At 43.9% G+C, this 18,311-nt stretch overlaps 1 protein-coding gene across 1 annotated transcript; it reads right to left on the reverse strand.

Moving 5' to 3' along the window:
* Positions 1-5,159: 5,159 nt before the first annotated feature.
* Positions 5,160-17,674, reverse strand: mmp14b (matrix metallopeptidase 14b (membrane-inserted)). Its single transcript, XM_075483833.1, has 10 exons — positions 17,024-17,674; positions 11,280-11,428; positions 11,052-11,174; positions 10,648-10,955; positions 10,022-10,183; positions 9,715-9,866; positions 9,486-9,624; positions 9,233-9,383; positions 7,183-7,298; positions 5,160-6,824 (listed from the first exon to the last, which is right to left on the reverse strand). Exons 1-10 carry the CDS (start codon positions 17,120-17,122, stop codon positions 6,334-6,336), a joined length of 1,890 nt encoding a protein of 629 aa, XP_075339948.1. The 5' UTR covers positions 17,123-17,674; the 3' UTR covers positions 5,160-6,333.
* Between the last annotated feature and the right edge of the window lie 637 nt (positions 17,675-18,311).

Consider the following 18,311-nt stretch of genomic DNA (forward strand, 5'->3'; position numbering starts at 1 on the left):
TTCCAGTGACAGCAGAGTGTCCACATATTTAAAAAGTTGACTCAAAATCTGTGTTTCTGCAGGTGTGTGCGTGTTTTTCCCCAGAACCGCTGGTTGCACCTTGAGGACCACCTGTGTCTGGTGCAGGTCAGCTAAGCTGGGCGGCTCTTGTGACGGCGAGTGGGTGGTAAAAACAATATGTTTACGCTCTGTCAGCAGGACCCTCCTCCCTTCCTCGGCGTAACCGCGTTAGCTTTTTGTGTTGGGAACCTCAGCGTAGAGGCCCCTCCGAGCTCTGATGTGGCCACTCTGATCTCTGCACGCCTCACTGACTACACTCCTTTTACTTTTCCTTGCTTTGTCTGTGTCCCCTTCACCTTCGGTTCCCCTCGTGTTGGCTCTCTTCCACACGTGACCTTTGTGTTCTTTGTAGATGTTTGATGGGAAGCAGGCCTCTGTGTCATGAAAACACAAGAGAGAAGGATTCTGAGGGGTGACGCATGGCAGCAATATCTTGACTGTCAGTCTCATGGCTTCTTGAAGTTCAAAATTCTCTCAATATTTGCACACCCTCCGCCTGCCTCTTCAACCCCCCCTCTTCCCCCTTTTTTTGTGATGACATGTATGTGCTTATGGAAACCAGATGTGGCCTGTTGCAATGGTAGAGGCAGTTGGAGACAAAAGCTGAGCATGATGTTGTGTGGTAGTTAATTAACAAACTGCAAAAGAGGTTGGGAGGAGGATGAAAAAGGACTTTTGTTTCTCTGTTGTGGCCTCGGGTTCATACAGTGATTCAGTACACGTTAAGATGTCAGAGCAGAGCAGGGGAGGGGAAGAAGGTGGGGGGGGTTCCTTACGGATATAGCTGGGTCGAAGCAAGGGTAGCCTCAGCATGTATGGCCTGAATCAGCATCTTCTATTATAGAAGCGTTTTCCTGCAGGGCTTGGGAAACTACACCAGATGTGAAACTGTTGATTGCTCAACTACTTTGCACCTGTGGATTTTTTTCTTCTTTTTTTGCTAACATAATACATAATAAAAAAAAAGGCCTCTCCTGCTGCACCACACCCAATTCAAAGTGCAGACATTGTGATAAGTAACAAAAGCAGGCATGTAGCATTAAACCAAAGGCTCTGAGCAGCCCATGAGACAGAGACAGGCAAACCTACACAGCCAAAAGGAAAGAGGGATCACAAACCCAACGCCAGGGGAAGGAGAAAACTGAGATTGGGACATCTGGGGAAATACCGAAATAGGTTTAAATGATGGGGAGAAGATATTTTCCACGCATAGCTACATGTGTTGCTAAATGGAAAAAAAACGATATGCTGTCAAAACGGAAAAAAAAAAGAAAAGAATTTTAGCTATTAATCGTTCTCCCGCCGGCTGTGTACACCACAGATAAGTTGTGTGTGCAGACTTGTGATTGAGGCAGCTCAGGAGCGGAACAAAGTCCACACGCTTTGTGTGGCACAACTGTGAATACGAAGGTACTGGAAATAAGGCAATTCTGCTCAACACCCACAGACCTTTCCACAATATTTTTGATATGTCATAACGGGAAAGTACACAGGTTTAAGTAATCATCCTAACGAGGGCTGCATTCCATTTCAAGAGTTACAGCTGCTTCGGGGCCCTGCTGTTGTTGTGAAGCACCTAATAAGAATAGACTGACAGATGGGCTCAGCGTGTTTTTCTTTTTTTGTTATTTTACATTTATGGCTTTCTGGTGAAGGCCCGTCAGAACATCTGTTTTGAATACAGTCATTACCGTATCAATGTAAGATTGAAGAATGCCGAAAAGAGCAAAGATTTAGTCGGGATGTAAAACAGTAGAAAAATCAAAAGTGTTTTGACCTTCCACTTCCGAGGCGCGGCGAATGCAGCATGATTTCAGGTTGAAGTTGGATGGATGCAAAGATTGGGAGGCTGATTATCTTTACCTGAGCTGAGAGAGTGGTGTAGAAAGATACATTAGACCTAAGCCGGCCCAAACAAAGCACCAGGGTTGTGGGGGTTTTTTCTGAGTCTTTGAGCTGGCGGTGGCTTTAGACGCCAAGTATATGCTCTGAAGAAAACAAAAGTTTTTATTTTCTTCTCTTTAAAAAAAAAAAAAAAATCCTAACATTTCCCCTTTGAGGTTGGATCTGACTTGCTTTCTCTTTTTTAATATGCTCAAGCTGTCAAAGGTCAAGCAATAGTTTAAAAAAATAGTGCACTGGTGGCACAATATGCTTTATATCGTCTCTGAAGCTGTGGTATGAAAGTGGAACTATGCCTCTTTCATGATGCACATTGCTGCAGACTTAACCAAAAATGGATATTATTGGTATTGCGATAAGCGGAACCTCTCGATGACTCAAAGAGGAAAGCTAACCTTGTCCCACAGATGAAACTATTCCATTTCTTTGAATAAAAATCTGGGTCACAACCTAAAGACGACCACATCACAGCTGAATGCTCTTGTTCTTTACCTTCTGTCTGTGCATGTGGTGTTTATGTGTGAGGAAGATTGCACACCCTCCTGTTCCTGTTGGTTATATTAGTGGTGGTGCAGGATGTGGCGGAGCTCTAACTGATGCAAATGAAAACCACATGTAGCCACGCACCAGTTCCCACCTTTCCATTATCCCACATCCCTGTTACCAGGCAGAAAGATGCAACAATAGCCGTCCTCTGTTCTTCAGTCTGTGTCTTTCTGTCGGGAATTTGCAATTACAGCATGATGGCTATTATGAGACACAATGGGCAAGAGCTGGACTTCCCCTATTGGGCAGTTTCTATTCATCAGCCTGCAAACCATATACAGCTGTAACAGGCACAGGAAATGTGCAGCTTAGAGAAAGCCAAACCCATAAAAGGAGCAAGTTGATCATTTTTTTAAGCAGAATTCGAATTAATTTCTAAAAGAAGATTACAGCATAGATTAGTGGATGTGAGAAGAAGGGTACTGCATGGAGAGACGCATATATCAGCCTTTGTTAAGGTCGATGCTATGAACTGTAAATAAAAACAAAATGTGATGATTTTCACATCATTTGAACCTGAAAATGGAAACGAGCATAACACATGAGATCTTGAAACCGAGAAAATGTATTTGTTTTGTTTTTGAAAAGCACGTTTTAAAAAAAAATAATAATAATTATATTTCCTTTTCAAGTTGGAACGGGGACAACGTGATTGTTCTGAATTTCCTGTGACTTGTAGCAGAATTCATTGTGAAAATTTTGTTGGTCGCTGATTTGTCGCTGCATGCACAAATACAAGTTACAAGTCAAAGGAAAGTTATACAGGAACTAGATCCACAAACTGGGATCAGAGGTCTTTTAAGAGGAAAAGAAGAAAACTGTCCTCAGGTCTGTTGGACAAAAAAAAATGTAGATCATTTTTTACTTTTGGGGGGGGATGCCTTGCTTTTTTTTTCCAGCAAAGTAATGCTGTTGAGCAGCTGGAGATCAATCGAGAATGAGCACATCTGGTCCCCTCAGATCCCAAATACATATTGTTAAAAGAAGACATAAGGAAGTGCAGTAGCAAATATTACACTTTCCCAGTTTTTAAAAAGGTGTTGCTGAGATCAAATTCAAAATTAGCATGTATACAAACAGCGAGACGGCCTTTGTGTTATTTTCAATTATGCAAATGCTTTGGATGATTTGCAAATCACTGCAATCAGTTTTTATTTACACTTCACTCAGTTGCCCAACTTTTGGGAAACAGGGTTGTATCTGGGTGAAATGTGAGGAGTGGAGGTGGCTGGAAGAGGCACCGGGCATTGTGGTGTGATCTTTCATTGGGGCTTTGTGAAAAAGAAGTGAGTCATTTCGCAGACAGTTGGAGAAAAAGCTCTCCGGTTACACAGAGGAGAGCAGAGCAGAGAAGAGAAGAGAGCGGACTGTGGGGAAGAAATATGCTGAAGCCATTCTTTTCTCCACTCTGCAGAGTCAGCTGGGAAAGACAGAAAACATGAAACAGTGACCCACAGCTAAATGTCTGACTTGACAGAGGGGAGTGGAGTTTAAAAAAAAAAAAAAAAAAAAAAAGACTAGATTGTGCACTACAAAGACAGAAAGGAAAAAAAAAATCTCAACTTCTTGTTTGTCTTTTGTGTTGATGGAGTCAGAGAAGCCAATTAAACAGATCCGAAACCAACTCCCATCCCCCCATCTCCTCATTGCTGCGTCCTGCTGTGTGTCTGGCTCACATGATGCAGTCGGAATTCCAGATGTTGCTCACGGAATTCTTCTCCATCTCTGGCCTCCAAATGTGACCCCCCACCCCCCACCCCCCCAAACAGCCTCGTGACTTCTCTCCTCTCCCCCGAATCTCCAAAACATTGCAGCAAAGTGAAAACAAATGGGTGGGCTAAATCTAGCACAATAGGAAAATACCTCATCATTTCTAATTTCATAAAGCTCTGTCGTACTATATCAAACAGGCGTTGATCCCCACCCACCGTCATCTTTGCAGTGAGTCGGATGACTTTATGGCAGTTGTTCATAAGTGGCATCATTAAGGAGTAGGGAGACGCCTAGAGAAGCTTGCTGTTTGAGCTTTTATTGGCTCACAGTGTAAGGGTGCATAATGCACAAAATTAAGGCATTTATTGCTGTGCAAAACATGCACGGGTATGTGTTTTTAATGGTGTGCTTGTGAGGACTCACGTTTAACACATTTACCCCCTGACCAAATATGCAGCTTTTTCAATGCTTGTCCAAGATCTGAGAGTTAAAAAGAAAAGTCTCCATTTTGTGAGTGTCTCTCATTATCCTCTGCTCGATGAGGCTCTATGGTCCTCATAAGTCCGGAAACACAGGAACACACACACACCTTCCTTTTTCTAAACTGAAAAAGCCAAGATATGTTTTCCTGCTGTGCAGCAAAAGGATTTATACAATCGTCCTCATCCCTGTTTCTACTTAAGCGTTGGATCCAGTCCGCATTTTCCGACCCACTTAGGGCCTGCCAGATTCTGAGCCTCACTAACGCGCAGTGGTGCGGTCGGGGAACAAGAAACCTGGAGGTCCAGGGAGACTGGGGAGGACCAGATGAAAAAGAGACATGATCAATACAAGCGATGAAGCCGGGTAAGAACCCAGGTAAGAGCTGGATCCTGTGAAACTATTCAAGATGGCAGAGAGAGAGAGATGATAATCGAGTGAGAATTGAAGCACAGAAAGCCTTTTGAAGTTACTTTATTCTTGAAAGAAAAAAAGAAAAGTACACACAATCTCATTGTGAAAACTAGATGGTCATCATTACTATCATCATCACTAATATTATTGTCGTTGTTGCACTACTGGATAGCCCCCGGCGGGTGATGCGGCACCATGATTTGAAAACGTCTATAGCACAAAAAGTAAGTACAATGACAAAAAGGAGTCATTTTCAGTTCTTAAATTTATTTTTCATTTGAGATTGATTCAAGGTATAAAAAGGAAAAAAAAAAAACAAGTCAAGTTTCAAGAATACATAACCCCTTTCCCCATTCACTCTCCCCACAAATATAAAATTAAGGCCACTTTCAAAAGTGAATGTCTCTGTCCAGCAGGACTTTTTAATGACAATGTACAAAAAAAAAAAACATTCTTTACACGGAGCACAACAACAATAATAGTAACAGTCATAATACTAATGACAACATCATTTATAATAATAATAATCATCATTAAAAACATCGGTATAAAACGGAAAAGGCACAGCTGTATTTATTGCTTTACTCTGATATGAGTGCATCTCATGCTTCATAAGGATATAAGCTCATGTTTTGTTTCCCTTTTATGGTCCAAACTGGCTCTGACATGTTGCTTTACTGGAAGATTAAGAAACACAGTGACCGAGTCTCTGCGGTTTTTCAAGTGTGTGCGCTGTGTGTGTTTATGCTAGTGTGTGCAAGTTAACAAGGGGGGCTGGGTGGGTGATGAAGCACACTATTTGCTTACGCAAAGAAACATGCCAGACTCTGTGTTGTAGAGATTAGAACTGGAAATTCAGAAGAACACACTGACCGTTGACAAAAAAACAAAAAAACAACACTAAAATGAAGACATTGAAAAAGGCTAAAACAAACAGCAAAGAGCTGGCGTCAGTTACCACAGGAGGAGAGGTGGAAACAAAGGGTGAGGAAAGGAAAGGAAAGGAAAGGAAAGGACAGAGTGGTTGAGAGATCGCAGTGGCAGGGATGTTTTTTTTTTTTTTTAAATGCAAGTGTTGCTCGTCTCCCTCTACTCTTTCTCCCCTTTCATCTTTTTTTCTCCTGCTTAGCTATCTGGGTTGAACATCCTTTTTTCTTCTTCTTCCCTCTTTCTCTCCACGGTTTCTCTCCTCCTTCCCTTCCCTACTTCCTCGTCAATCTACACCTTGTCCAGTAGAGATCTTTTGCAGTACAGGAGTCGGCGTGGGGTGCCATACTGCCGGAAAAACACCAAGGTGGCCAGCGTTGCGATCACACACACTAACAGGAAAAGGGGCAGGACCACAGCCGCCGCTCCGCTGCCATGACTTGTCTTGATAATGGTCACATCAACCCCTTCGTCTGAATCTTCCTCCCATTCTCTGTCCCTCTCTCTGTCTCTAGTTCTGTCGGTTTCCTCTCTGTCCCGCTCCCTGTCCCTCTCCCTTTCTCTCTCTCTCTCCCTTTCCCTTTCCCTCTCTCTTTCTCTCTCCCTCTCCCTCTCCTTGTCCTTGTCATGTCCACCACCTCCTCTTCTGTCGTCCGTCTTGGGGTCCTCGTTGGGGCAGCTCATCCAGTCACGAAGGACCGATTTTGGGTATCCAGGCTCCACTCGCATCATCTGGTTATTGAACTTCCAGTACTTGTTGGCTTTGTAGAAGTAGGTATACGCTGATGGGTACAAGAGAGAAAAGTAAGACGGAGGTGCAGACCCATGAAAACCCCTTTTTTTCCTTTATTATTATGTTTTTGGGCTTTTTATGCCTTTATTATATAGGACAGTGGAGAGAGACAGGAAACAGGGGGCAGAGAGAGGGGGAATAACATGCAGCAAAGGGCCATCCAATGTGGGATTCGAACCGGGGCCAGCTGCAGCAAGGACTATAGCCTCTGCACATGGCTACAGAGGCTATAGGTACTTCTGACCCATTACGCCACATACCGCCCCGAAAACCACTTTTAACACATATGGGGTCAACATCTCAGATGTTGCATGTAATCATGGTTATATGACACAGACCACCCTTACCTTGATCTTTGCTCATGAAGGCTGCCTTGATGTTGTCGGGTACACCCTGCCACACACTAATAGATTTTGGATAGCCATCATCAACTGTTCGTGTTTCTTCAATGAAACGATAATACCTGAAGGACAGAATGAAAGGACAAAGATGAGGAGGGAACAGCCACGGTGAGCTAAAGAAAGCCCTGAAAGTGTTTCACCTGAACTTACAGAATGCACACGGAGCCTCGAGAAATGACTTGGACTGGTCTCAAATAACTTGAAACTTGAAAAGGACTATAATGCTTTAAGACCAACTTTAATCGCATTATTGCATCCTACTGGAGTTTTCAATGCATCTTGCAACACACACTGGTGCTTTACTTCATATGTTCTGGGCTCCTTCAGACACCCTTTTGGGTTCGGAGAAAAACTAAGCGATGCTCAGTGTGTAGAGGGGTATGGATATAATGAAGGCTTTGGATTTGTACATTTAAATGGCGTTAGGAGATGCGGCCGTTTATCAGACTATGACCTGCAACATAGACGAAGAATTTCAATGGAACTGCAGAATATAAGAGAACGCCCTTTAGTTATCGGGCTGCTTCCTTGTTGAACCAGCTCTCAGTGTGGGTTTGGGAGGCAGACTCCCACTTTATCATCAGGATTAGGCTCAAAACTTTACTTCTTGACCCTGCGCCGTCACTTTAGGTTAGGCCTAACTGCTGTCAGCCAAGACAGCTGGGGGACCCCCCATGAATACTCCTTTGCTCACCTTTCTCTCTTTACATTTTACTCTCTGTGCATGTTTAAGCCATTTTATTAGTAATCAACTTTCTTTTAGTCCCTCATAGCACGTATCCCTGGCCTGTTGTTAAGTCCCTTTCCTGTCTGCTCAACCCCCAATTGGTTGAGGCAGATGGCCGCCCTTCCTGAGTCTGGTTCTGCTGAAGGTTTCTTTCCTGTTAAAAGGGAGTTCTTTCTCTTCACTGATGCCTGCCAGCCCCTGCAAGCTCAGGACAGGGGGACTGAGCTGAAAACTCTGTGAACCACTGGCTTTATTAGGTAGGCTATTTATCATGGATTGGGATTAAGGAATAGTATTTTGTCAGAATAAAAAGCCTGGGTTACTACTTATGTTGTGATTTGGTGCTATATATAAATAAAGAAAAATAAAAAGTCCTATATGCGACTCATGTAAACTCATAATCTGAATTTAGTTTTATTCTGAATGAGTCCAGTAGTTGTAATATTGCTGTCCATGTATGCATAGTTAATAATAGGACTTCTTTTGAATGACCTGACAGTTGAGCAACTGGAGTTGCCTCAAAGAATATAATTCTCACAGATTGATTTAGACCTGCCCTTGTTGTCACAGACTTGATTTGGAATTGTGAAGGACTTGAAACTTGGCCTTTCTTTTGTTTTTACGGATTTGGGACTTTACTCGATGATTTGATGGATTTAACTTGGATCTGGCCTTCAGGACTTGAAGCTAGACTTCAAGACTTGCGACAGACCTCCAACCTGGCTTCGGTTATCCTTATGATATTAAAAAGAAAATGACTTCAGACTCAACCTCCCGTGGACTGACAGAATGCAACTTTGGACTTTTCTTGAGTGACTGTGTTTCTGCTGAGTTAAATAACTACTATAGCTCTTAGTCACGCCTATAGAGCTATAGTAGGACTGAAAACAAACAAGAAACCTCCATTTTTTTTTTTTAGTGTTTGATTTCAGGGCATGTTCAGTCATGTAGGTGGTGTAGTTTACAACAACTGACTGCCACGTCTTTTTCTACCAACTGCTGTCGCAGGTTAAGCTAGCATTAAAGTTCCCCCGAGGTTTGTTTTCATGTTTAGACGAGGAGCAGTTTTGTAATTCACGGTTAGTCTTTTAGTTTGCATGTCTAAACCTCATAAGATCAACATTTAAGCATCGCTTTTGGTGGTGCTGACGCAGAGGGACTTTTTCCCTCGGAATAGCTGGTTTATAAACTTCGGCACGGTTTTGATTTGGATACACACACAAGGCCACACACACACACACACACACACAAACAAAGATGATGACTAACTTGTTAGCTCGGAAGAAAAATGTCTGTCCCGTGGGGGTGTAGAAGAGAGCAGCGTCTATCCGATCTTTGGGGAGCCCAGTGCCCATTTCTTTAAGCTCCTTAGGGTAGCCAGGCTCCAGAACAGATTCGGTGAAGACCCAATACCTGTCCCCTGTGAACAGGCAAGATATGAGAGAGCTGTGTGAGGCTGCTCGTTTAATGATGAAAGCAGAGTCAAAGAGGTTTTTTGTGAATATGTCAGAGTCAGGCTGACCTTTGAAAAAGGCAAATTTCCCATCCTCCCTTTCGAAAGCAGAATTAATATGAGTGGGTAGCCCCCTCCAAAAGTGTCCAATCGGCATCGGGTATCCATCCAGCACGTGGCTGTTGCGTACTCGCCAGAACCACTTATCCTGAAAGAGGGGGGGAAGAGAGAGCCTGAGAAGCTGCCAACTTGACAAAGTCGGTCAAATCAGAGTCAAAGCGTTGTCTGGTGGGTTTACCTTAAACACGAACATTTCCCCTCTGAGGATGGCGATGCTGTCAAAGTGCCCATCACAGATGTTGGGGCCATAGCGAGGCTGATCTGGAGAGTAAGTGGGCTCGGGGTCGAGGTCAGGTGTTACAGACGGGAGTGGGGGGCCTGATCCAGAGCCTGTGTGAATAAGAGCAGGTGATGATTCAAGGCCAAACTTTTCTGAGGATCACATAGTAGTTGGTTAAAACAAATGGGCCGAGGTTATGGAGAACGGATCCCTATCATAATCTGTAGTTGAGAAGATGTTGTTCAAAGATGAAACAGTAACACACCATAAAGTTTCTGTATGCCTCTGCGGTCGTCGTCAGGAAGTATGAAGTTCTCTGTGTCCATCCACTGGTAGAAGGGAGCCATGATGGCTGAGGGGTCGTTGGAGTGCTCAAGACCCAAAGCATGACCCAGTTCATGCACCGCAACGAGGAAGACATCATTACCTGAAACAGTGGCAACACCAAAACACTGTTAGGAGTATTTTTTTCTTTCAATGAGAGTAAATAACTCGTGTTTGAGAGACAAAGAGTTGGACTGGAGAAAGAGGAAATGAGGCTCTTTCCTTATTTTAAAGTGACTCAGATGCACATTACATTTTAGTGTATAAATAATAAAATCATCTGAAAGTCATGTGAAGTTGTGTTGGACTCAGACAGCTGACACTTGAAATTCCTGTGGCTGCTGCACTTAAGAAATAAACACATTCACGCAGGCATTAAATGTGCTGACACAAGATTGGACCTGTCCCAGATTTTGCTTGTGAAAGCAAAATAAGAATCCCTTACTCCAGACGTGCCAAGTAACTCCCTGCTTTTCATGTGTCAATGCGTCACCAGATATCGGGGAATCGCTAAAAAAAATAAAATCCCTAGTTAATCACAAAGTCAGTGTCATCATAGAGCCTCACCGAACAGATCCTTGTTCCCAATCGTCCACGGTTCGGCTGCATCAAAGTGCGTGTCTCCACCGATGCCATTACTGGGAAAATAGGCGTGAGCCAGGAACCCCCCCTCGCCATCGAACGGGCTGCTGTCGCCGTGGAAACCCTCTGCGAAGAAGAGCATGATGTCGGCAAACTCCTCAACCTTGTCCCGGATGTGGCTGTAGGGGATTTCCTGGAAACGAAGCGGGGTGACTCTCTCCCACACCTTGAAGGCCTTCTTGATGGCCTCGTGGGTCTCGTACTCGCCCACCTTCGGAGTGTAGTTCTGTATACTAAACAGTGTGGTGGGGGGGTGGGGGTAAATAAATGATTAGGCTCAGTTCTATCTCGTCTCTGCGTCATATTCACTTGAAGCTTTGCCGACTTACGAGAAAGTGATGTCCCTTTTGTGCCACTTCAGGTTCTGGATGGCGTACCGCTTTTTCCTCAGGTTGCTCTTCAGCTCAGCTCCGAACTTATCCGGAACGCCACAGCGCGGCCTCTGCATGGCCCTGCAACATAGAAGACACACTCATCTTCACAACAGGAGCAGAAAATCTTTCTGGGCCTGTCTGCCTTTCGCCACACATAGAATAAAGCTGCTTTGCGGCACTCACTGGATGGTGTTGTCATCAAAGCTGCCAGTGACAGTGAGGCCATAGAACCTCTGCATGGCGGCGATGGCCGAGGGGACGGACTGAGGGGAGCGGAGGGAGTGGGTCCTCAAGTCCCCGGGGGGCAGGTAACCATACTGCTGCAGCCACGACTGCAAAGCGAAGCAAAAAGAAGAGACGGGGGAGAGATATTACAAATGAAATCGTTGAAATACCGGTCTTAGTTCAAAGAAAAACCCAAGAAAAAACAAAACACATCTTCACATTTGAGGTTATTTTTGTTGATGAACCGGCGCAAAGGAACGGCACGACAGGCACAGCTACAGGAACTACATGTTCAGGACAGTTCTGTTTTTTCAGCAAAAAGACACATTCCACACTGACGACCAAAGTAAGCTCTGAAATAACTCCAGTGTTTTTGGTATCTTGTAGCCTGAGGCAGCAACATTAGTTTCCAGCACCTGGCATGTCTCCATCTAATGAGTAAACTCAAATGCTATTCCACCATCAACATTAGACGCTCCAATAACTTTGTGGACCACCGCTGACTGAAACTAAGTTTGATATGGAAAATTAAAAAAAAAAAGCATGGATGATTTAATGAAAACTGTTGAGATAGAAACTGAGGGAGGAAACAACAATGTCAGCGTCTTGATTTAAGTTCTTCTTTCATCATTAGGCTTGAACAGTGCTTTTAAAGCCTTTATTTAACCCGTTCAGAGCTCATATTATGATGGTCACCGAGTTCCCCTGTCCTCCCGATACTTCGACCTCAGCTAAAGCTTGACCTGACTTTCCCCTGTAAATCCACTTCACCGCAGTTCTGGTTTGACACCTGGGCCGTTGCCAGCGGCTTTGCTCTCCACTTCTCCCACACAGCTTCTCCCAAACTTGTTCCCTCTCGAACGAGGGCTGAAAAAAACAACAACACTGAGGCTATTGTGAGTGCAGCGAAACCTGAGGCCCCTTTGATATTCTGCTGTGTGCAGTGCCTTTGTGAGCTTCTCATGCGCATTCAGGATAGGTTTTATTGTTTAGAGATACGGTGGCTTTGATGGAAAACATTGGCCGTTGAGACTGGACACAAACTAATGTGATCTCTTATTTCTTTTGGGTAGTTTGGAAGTCAAAAACAGGAATAGTCGGTACATGTGTGGAGAAGGGGATTAAAAGTAAGAGGAGTAAAAAAGATAGGGAGTGTCCCGGGGTGAGACTCAGGCCTTGGGCAACCTCAGTCGATGTCTCCAGTTGAGCAGCAGCGTCAGTAATTTCACTGGGAATTTCTTCCGAGTTGCATCCAAACCTCAGAGTCAGACTCTTCCCCCCACGTCTCTGTCTTTGCCTCATCGCTCCACCCCTCCTCCTCTCCTTTATCCCTCTCTTATGGAAAACCCATAGACTTCAGGGTGAACGCTCACGAACAACCACACCCTGACCAGCTTGATTATTGCTTTGTGGCATGTCTATTGCAAATCATTGGCAAATACAGGGAAGTGTTAAACAATTTCTAAGCCTCCTTTTAGTGTTTTGCTAGCTTTTATTAAAGTTGCATCAAGAAGTTGAATGGCAGTCTTGGAGGACCTTGAAGGTCTAATCTCTTCCCCTGTGTCTGCCCCCAGGAAAGATGGAGGTCTCAGTGTTTAGACTTCACCTTTGAATGAGCCCTTTCTGGTGGAGCTGACACATAAAGAGTCACTGTTTTCCACCGTTACAGATGCATGAGTGGGCAAGAGAGGTGCGGAAGGTGAGAACGAATCCTTTCAGTTGGATGTTCATAATGTAATTAAGAGTTACTATGAGGCTTGTAGTTTGTTCTCCTACATGAATACTGGTTTTCCCACCACGGAAGTCGAGGGTAAACATTATTACGGATAATGCACTGGGAGGAGACTTTTGAAGGGCCCGATTGGTCTGAGCTTGAAACCTTATTCTTCTCCGTAGCACATTCACCGTTTTCTTTTCTCCCAATTTTTGCCTTCAGCTCTGTCAAAAGGCTGCTGTTGAATGACACTGTACGCTTGTTTCAAGCTTTACGCCTTCCACACCTCATTCGTGGGTCCTCCAGGTGAAATGACAAAAAAAAGTCTTATTCAGCGTCACACGCTACTATTTTTGACCACACGACTGGGCTGGAACTGAAGTAGTGGCAGGAAGAGGAAGTGGTCCCTATTTACAGTGGCATAAGAAATGAAGGAGTGAGCTAATACAGTCTTATGATGTGGAGCAATGATTCCCAGCCTTGTTTTTTTTCTCTTCATGTTGGTTAATAAAGCAGCCCTGTAATATGTACTTCAGTGACCGACAGCTAGCTATTTTCACCATTTAACCATGACTTTGGAGCATCAGTTCAACTCTGATTTACTGTTTAAACAGCTAGTCAGCTAGTTTTTTTGCACTTAAAACAAATTACCTGTATCACCTGATGTACATTTTATTCAAGTTTTTCCAGCTTGCTGAGCTGCTCCCCTTCCCCAACAGTACAAACAACCCAGCATGGTAATGACTCGTGAAGAATACTTTAAAGTGATGCACTGAAGCGTTTTAGAGTCCCCTGTGATGGTGATGATTTTGAAGTAAAGTGCATTTACATGCAGTGGTGCAGTGAGTTTGTATCCTGGAAGATGTGCGAGGATCAAACAATGGTCGTTACTAGGCAGAGCACTCGTTTTTGCATAGGATGAGAAAAGGAGAAGAAAGGATAGTGAGTCAGTTGTTCCATGTGGTGAGGGCCAACGGAAAGAAACTCTGGTCAACAGTGATGGGAGTCCAACTGAGGCATGCTGGGTATACAGCACACACACAGCTGCTCATTACGCATCCACTAACTGCACAGAGAGCTACGTCTTTATGTCAGATAGCTCTCAATTTACTCACAGCACTCCATTATTGCATCTGATTGTGTGTGTCAAGGAGTTTTTTATGGGCCGGTGTGTTCACCGCAACACCTTTAAGCCCGTTCTCGCTGTATGAACATTTGTCTGACGTCATGCTGTTACTTTAGATGGGATTTTATGACCTCTCCCACCCCTGCAGCCAGGACCTCCGCGGCACACATGTAGAAAGCTCTCTCAAAGTGTGTAATACCCCAGATGTTGGCTATCAAAGCAAGCTCTCGACAGCCAACACCAATAAGACGCGGTGACACAAGAGCGGAAAAACACACATCTCCGCCAATGTCATATGAGCAGTAAGTAAGTCACAGGCAAATCGCGACGGCAGAAATTTGTCAGAAAAGAAAAAAGGCTCTCCGTTTTGAAAAGGAAATGAGGTAATGAATGAGTGGTACCTTATATCCCGAAACACCTTCCGTCTTTCCTTAAGGAAGTTGCCCTCATGCCACTCACAGATGGCTTTAACAATAGTTTGATCTGAAAACTACACTCTCTTCCTTCCTCTAAATAGGAAATGAGACTTGTCCAAGATGGCGCTCGAGTAAAGTTCCCACTTTAATAATCTCAATGATCCTAAGTCGTCTTTACGAGCAGAGGGGATGAGACACAGTTTATTCATACAGGATGGATGCATGACGACTATGTTTGACATCCTGTCCTATTTAGTAGAACAACTGCTTCATTTCCTTTATTTTTCCCTGACTGCATCACTCCCATAATGCACCACAATGCCCCTCTTTCTGCTCGGCAACAACCTCCTCGTTGTCCTCCCTCTCGTTGTCTCGCTCTCATCTCATTTCATGACAATCTATCTTCCTTGGTAGTGAATGACCTCAGCTTGTAGCCATTTCTGTGCACTTGTATAGACAAGCATGTGCATGTGTGTGTTTGTCTGTGTCGAAGTTGGCTGTAAACACGCAAGGGTTTCTTTTGTTATTTTTTTTGCACTGAAGCTGACCACTTCCTGCCTGTGCCACAGACCACAGGATATGACTTGTGTGCCCGCACAATCTGCAGGTGTTTATCTCACGGGAACGGACCCACTGACAAACATACACCCACTAAGCTATTAGTTAAAACACATACGGCCTACTCAAAGAGGAACTGGACACCGGGGACTTGTGGGTTTGTGAGGGCATCATTTGAGATTAGAACTCCTGACAAAAAAAATCAAATGAAACCACGAGAAATTTCCACACAATCTTGAGTGAGTCTTGCTCTATAAAAGCCAACCCGAATGTCCTCTTTCCACTCTATTTATTTTTATTTACATGGGGGTTGAAAGCCCCACTTCCTCTTAAGTTGATGAGTTTGACGTGCTCGGCTCTCTTCATGCTGTTGGCACTTTGGTTGATGCTAACGCTGTAAAAAAGTTTGATCTAAAATGAACAGACTTAATGTGCACGAATCGGCAAAAGAAAAAGAATCACTGGGATAGATTTAAAAATCTTGCTATTAAGAAAAACGCTGAAACCAATGTGGAACAGTTACCTTTGACTACATTGACTGTTAAAATGTACAGTAACTGATGAACATTTCTTGATGTTTGAGTCCTTACAAGCTGCTTCCCCCACCACCAGACACTAATGTCAAGTATTTCTCGTAAAAAAAAAAACACAAGAAAATGTTAGTATCTTACAGTTCCGTTTTCTAAGTGTCCTTAAAATATAGTCCTTAGTGACTCTTAGTTTACATCTTAAGGCTTGTGCTATAAAGCTGGCAGTCTAATGTAGGTCAATGGAGTAACTCAACTCCACTTTTTTTTTTTCCACTGGCACAGCTGCAGTTATAATTCCATATAGGCCACAGGCAGGATATGGTGATTAGAGAGACATTTGGCGCCACTATATGATCAAGTCCAATTCTGAATTGTTTGATCTCATTTGTCACACGAATTTGAGGCACACATGATCCTTGCTAATGAAACATCAGGAAGCAGGTGTGTAGGAGGATCATAGCTAAATCACTTCCTTGCATAAACACAAAACTTCCCAACGCTGCAGTGGGCCTGGTGCAGATGAAAAAGATCAGATCCGAATCTAGCTTGACAATTACGATCAGATCCGCACAGAAGAGAACAATCGCAACTAATTCTTGCCCACTCGAATGGCAAGAATGCTGGTACTTTTGGAAGAAGTCTTTACAGCCATGTCACAGCTTTAGCACAGTGAAATGCCTCAGAACGTCTAAGATTGTAAAACCCACCTCCCCCCATGGTCCAAATCCAGGACACATGTCAACAATTAGCTTACATCTCCCCATCCTTCTGAGTATAACTGTACCCACATTTCACAATTCCTCCAACCATAAAAACTGCCTCCGTCTCTGGCCCCAACCACAATACAACCCTGATGCATTTCTCCTTGCTTTTTCTCTTTTTTTTCTTTTCGTTTGGGTGCTCTTCAGCTTTTGCCCTCTCAGCATTTGGTCGTGTTTTCATGAGGCTATCACCATTACCGGCTGCTTCCTCTCACCCAGGGTCAAAGCCCTTCCCATCTTCCTGCTCCGCTGCAGATGTTATTATCTGTCAGGATGCAGTGATTTAACAAAGCCTTAAAAACCAGGATGCCATTATGAACAACTATCACAGATTGCTAAAACAAAACATATCCCAGTTACTAACGTTTTGAACCTTCTCTTGACCTCTTTAACCCCTAAAAGTATCCTCATCCTTCCTGCTTAATCCTGTCTTTAAGAATTGTTTATGATCATACATTTCTTTCTATCTGGCTATTTTGCTCATATCCATCTCGCTTCAAATGTCAAGTCAAGATAGATTAATCTCTGTTTTGATCCCTAAGTAGATTTGAATTGTCTGCCTCTGATCCAGCCTTGTGTGGGCTGTGTTCTCCTCACCTCGGGGTTGATTTGCCGCTCCGTGGCTCCCTGAGCTCTCAGCTCCCACACCACGGCCAGCAAGAGCAGCCGCAACATCGATTTCAGCTCTGGTGCCATCACCCCACTTAGAGGGGGGGAAAAAGGTATCAAAAACTGTCTGAAGTCCCTGTAACAGTTCGCACAGTTTTGCTCTTTGGTCAGAACATTATCTGCGGGGGGAAAAAAAATAAAAAATCTCAAGTGCACTTCTTTTTTTCTTTTCTTTCACAAGCGCTATAGAGATCGGCTTGGCGAAAAGTAGCAAAACGCACGTATATGCCTCTTTAAACTGCCGTTATTCAAACCAACAGAGGTATTTTGTTCAGTCTGCGCATTCTTCTCGCGTTTTGGTGAGTGGTAACCAAAGTAGCGGACGGTACTGGAGGCGGGATGTCTCAGAGGGGACTCTGGAGCTGCTAGCGGCGCGTTTGGTCCGTCCGCGTTCAGCCTGCGCTTTGCTCCAGAAGTTGCAGCCGACTTTGTTTTCGTGAAACAGTCTCAACTCTTCTTGTCCTCTCTACCCTGGCCTTCAGTCGGCTTATTTTGATCCCCTGTCCTTTTTCCCCCTCTCTCCCTTCTGCAGACGTGGTACTGCAATACTCCCCGGAGAACTTCAGCTGGAAAGTATTGGGCCGTTGACGCACCCCCCCTCCCTTCTACATCAGCCCGCCCCCTCTCTGAGGGCTGGAATCAACTTGGTGACCTACAAGACTTGGCTAGATTTGGTATTACCATTAAGCAGCGACAACAAAAAGCCTCACTGCCCCTTAAAACACACTGTTGGTATCGAGAAAACAGAACTCAAGCACTCTGTCAGATTATACATCGGCCAACTATTTGTGGAGCTATAACTATTCTAAACAAAATGAAGGATGATGAAGGTTATAGAAGAAAGTGTTAAATAAACTGTATGATTACTTTTCGGTGACTTATTGCCTCCACATAAATGTGCCCGGAAATGCTCACGGTTCATTGTTGATATATAAGTATTTATTCAACCAGCATCTTTTTGATTCTCAGACTTTGTGTTGAACCCAGGCCAACATACAAAAATCAGCTACTATATTGAGAGTGTTACGCTTTTTAGATGTAAAACTGACCAAGTCATTATCAGGTCATTGCATGCTGCCCACTATTTTCTTTTTTTGCTTGTAAAATAGTTTTTCTGAGATTCTGATTCTTCATGACTGATGCTCCACGAAGCTCATTTTGTATAGCATCCAAGTATGTTTAAAAAGGGAATTGCGCCCTCTAATGCACACACTGT

This window comes from Odontesthes bonariensis, chromosome 14 (assembly GCF_027942865.1).
Source record: "Odontesthes bonariensis isolate fOdoBon6 chromosome 14, fOdoBon6.hap1, whole genome shotgun sequence".
Taxonomy (NCBI): Eukaryota; Metazoa; Chordata; class Actinopteri; order Atheriniformes; family Atherinopsidae; genus Odontesthes; species Odontesthes bonariensis.

Bases quoted from the DNA above. Each gene is read 5' to 3' on its own strand.
- mmp14b (XM_075483833.1), bottom strand. From the start codon at position 17,122: ATGGCACCAGAGCTGAAATCGATGTTGCGGCTGCTCTTGCTGGCCGTG. The intron at 11,175-11,279 runs GTGAGTGCCGCA...TCTATGTTGCAG, and splicing joins TTTGATGACAACACCATCCA to GGCCATGCAGAGGCCGCGCT. The intron at 6,825-7,182 runs GTAAGGGTGGTC...TGTACCCATCAG, and splicing joins CTTCATGAGCAAAGATCAAG to CGTATACCTACTTCTACAAA.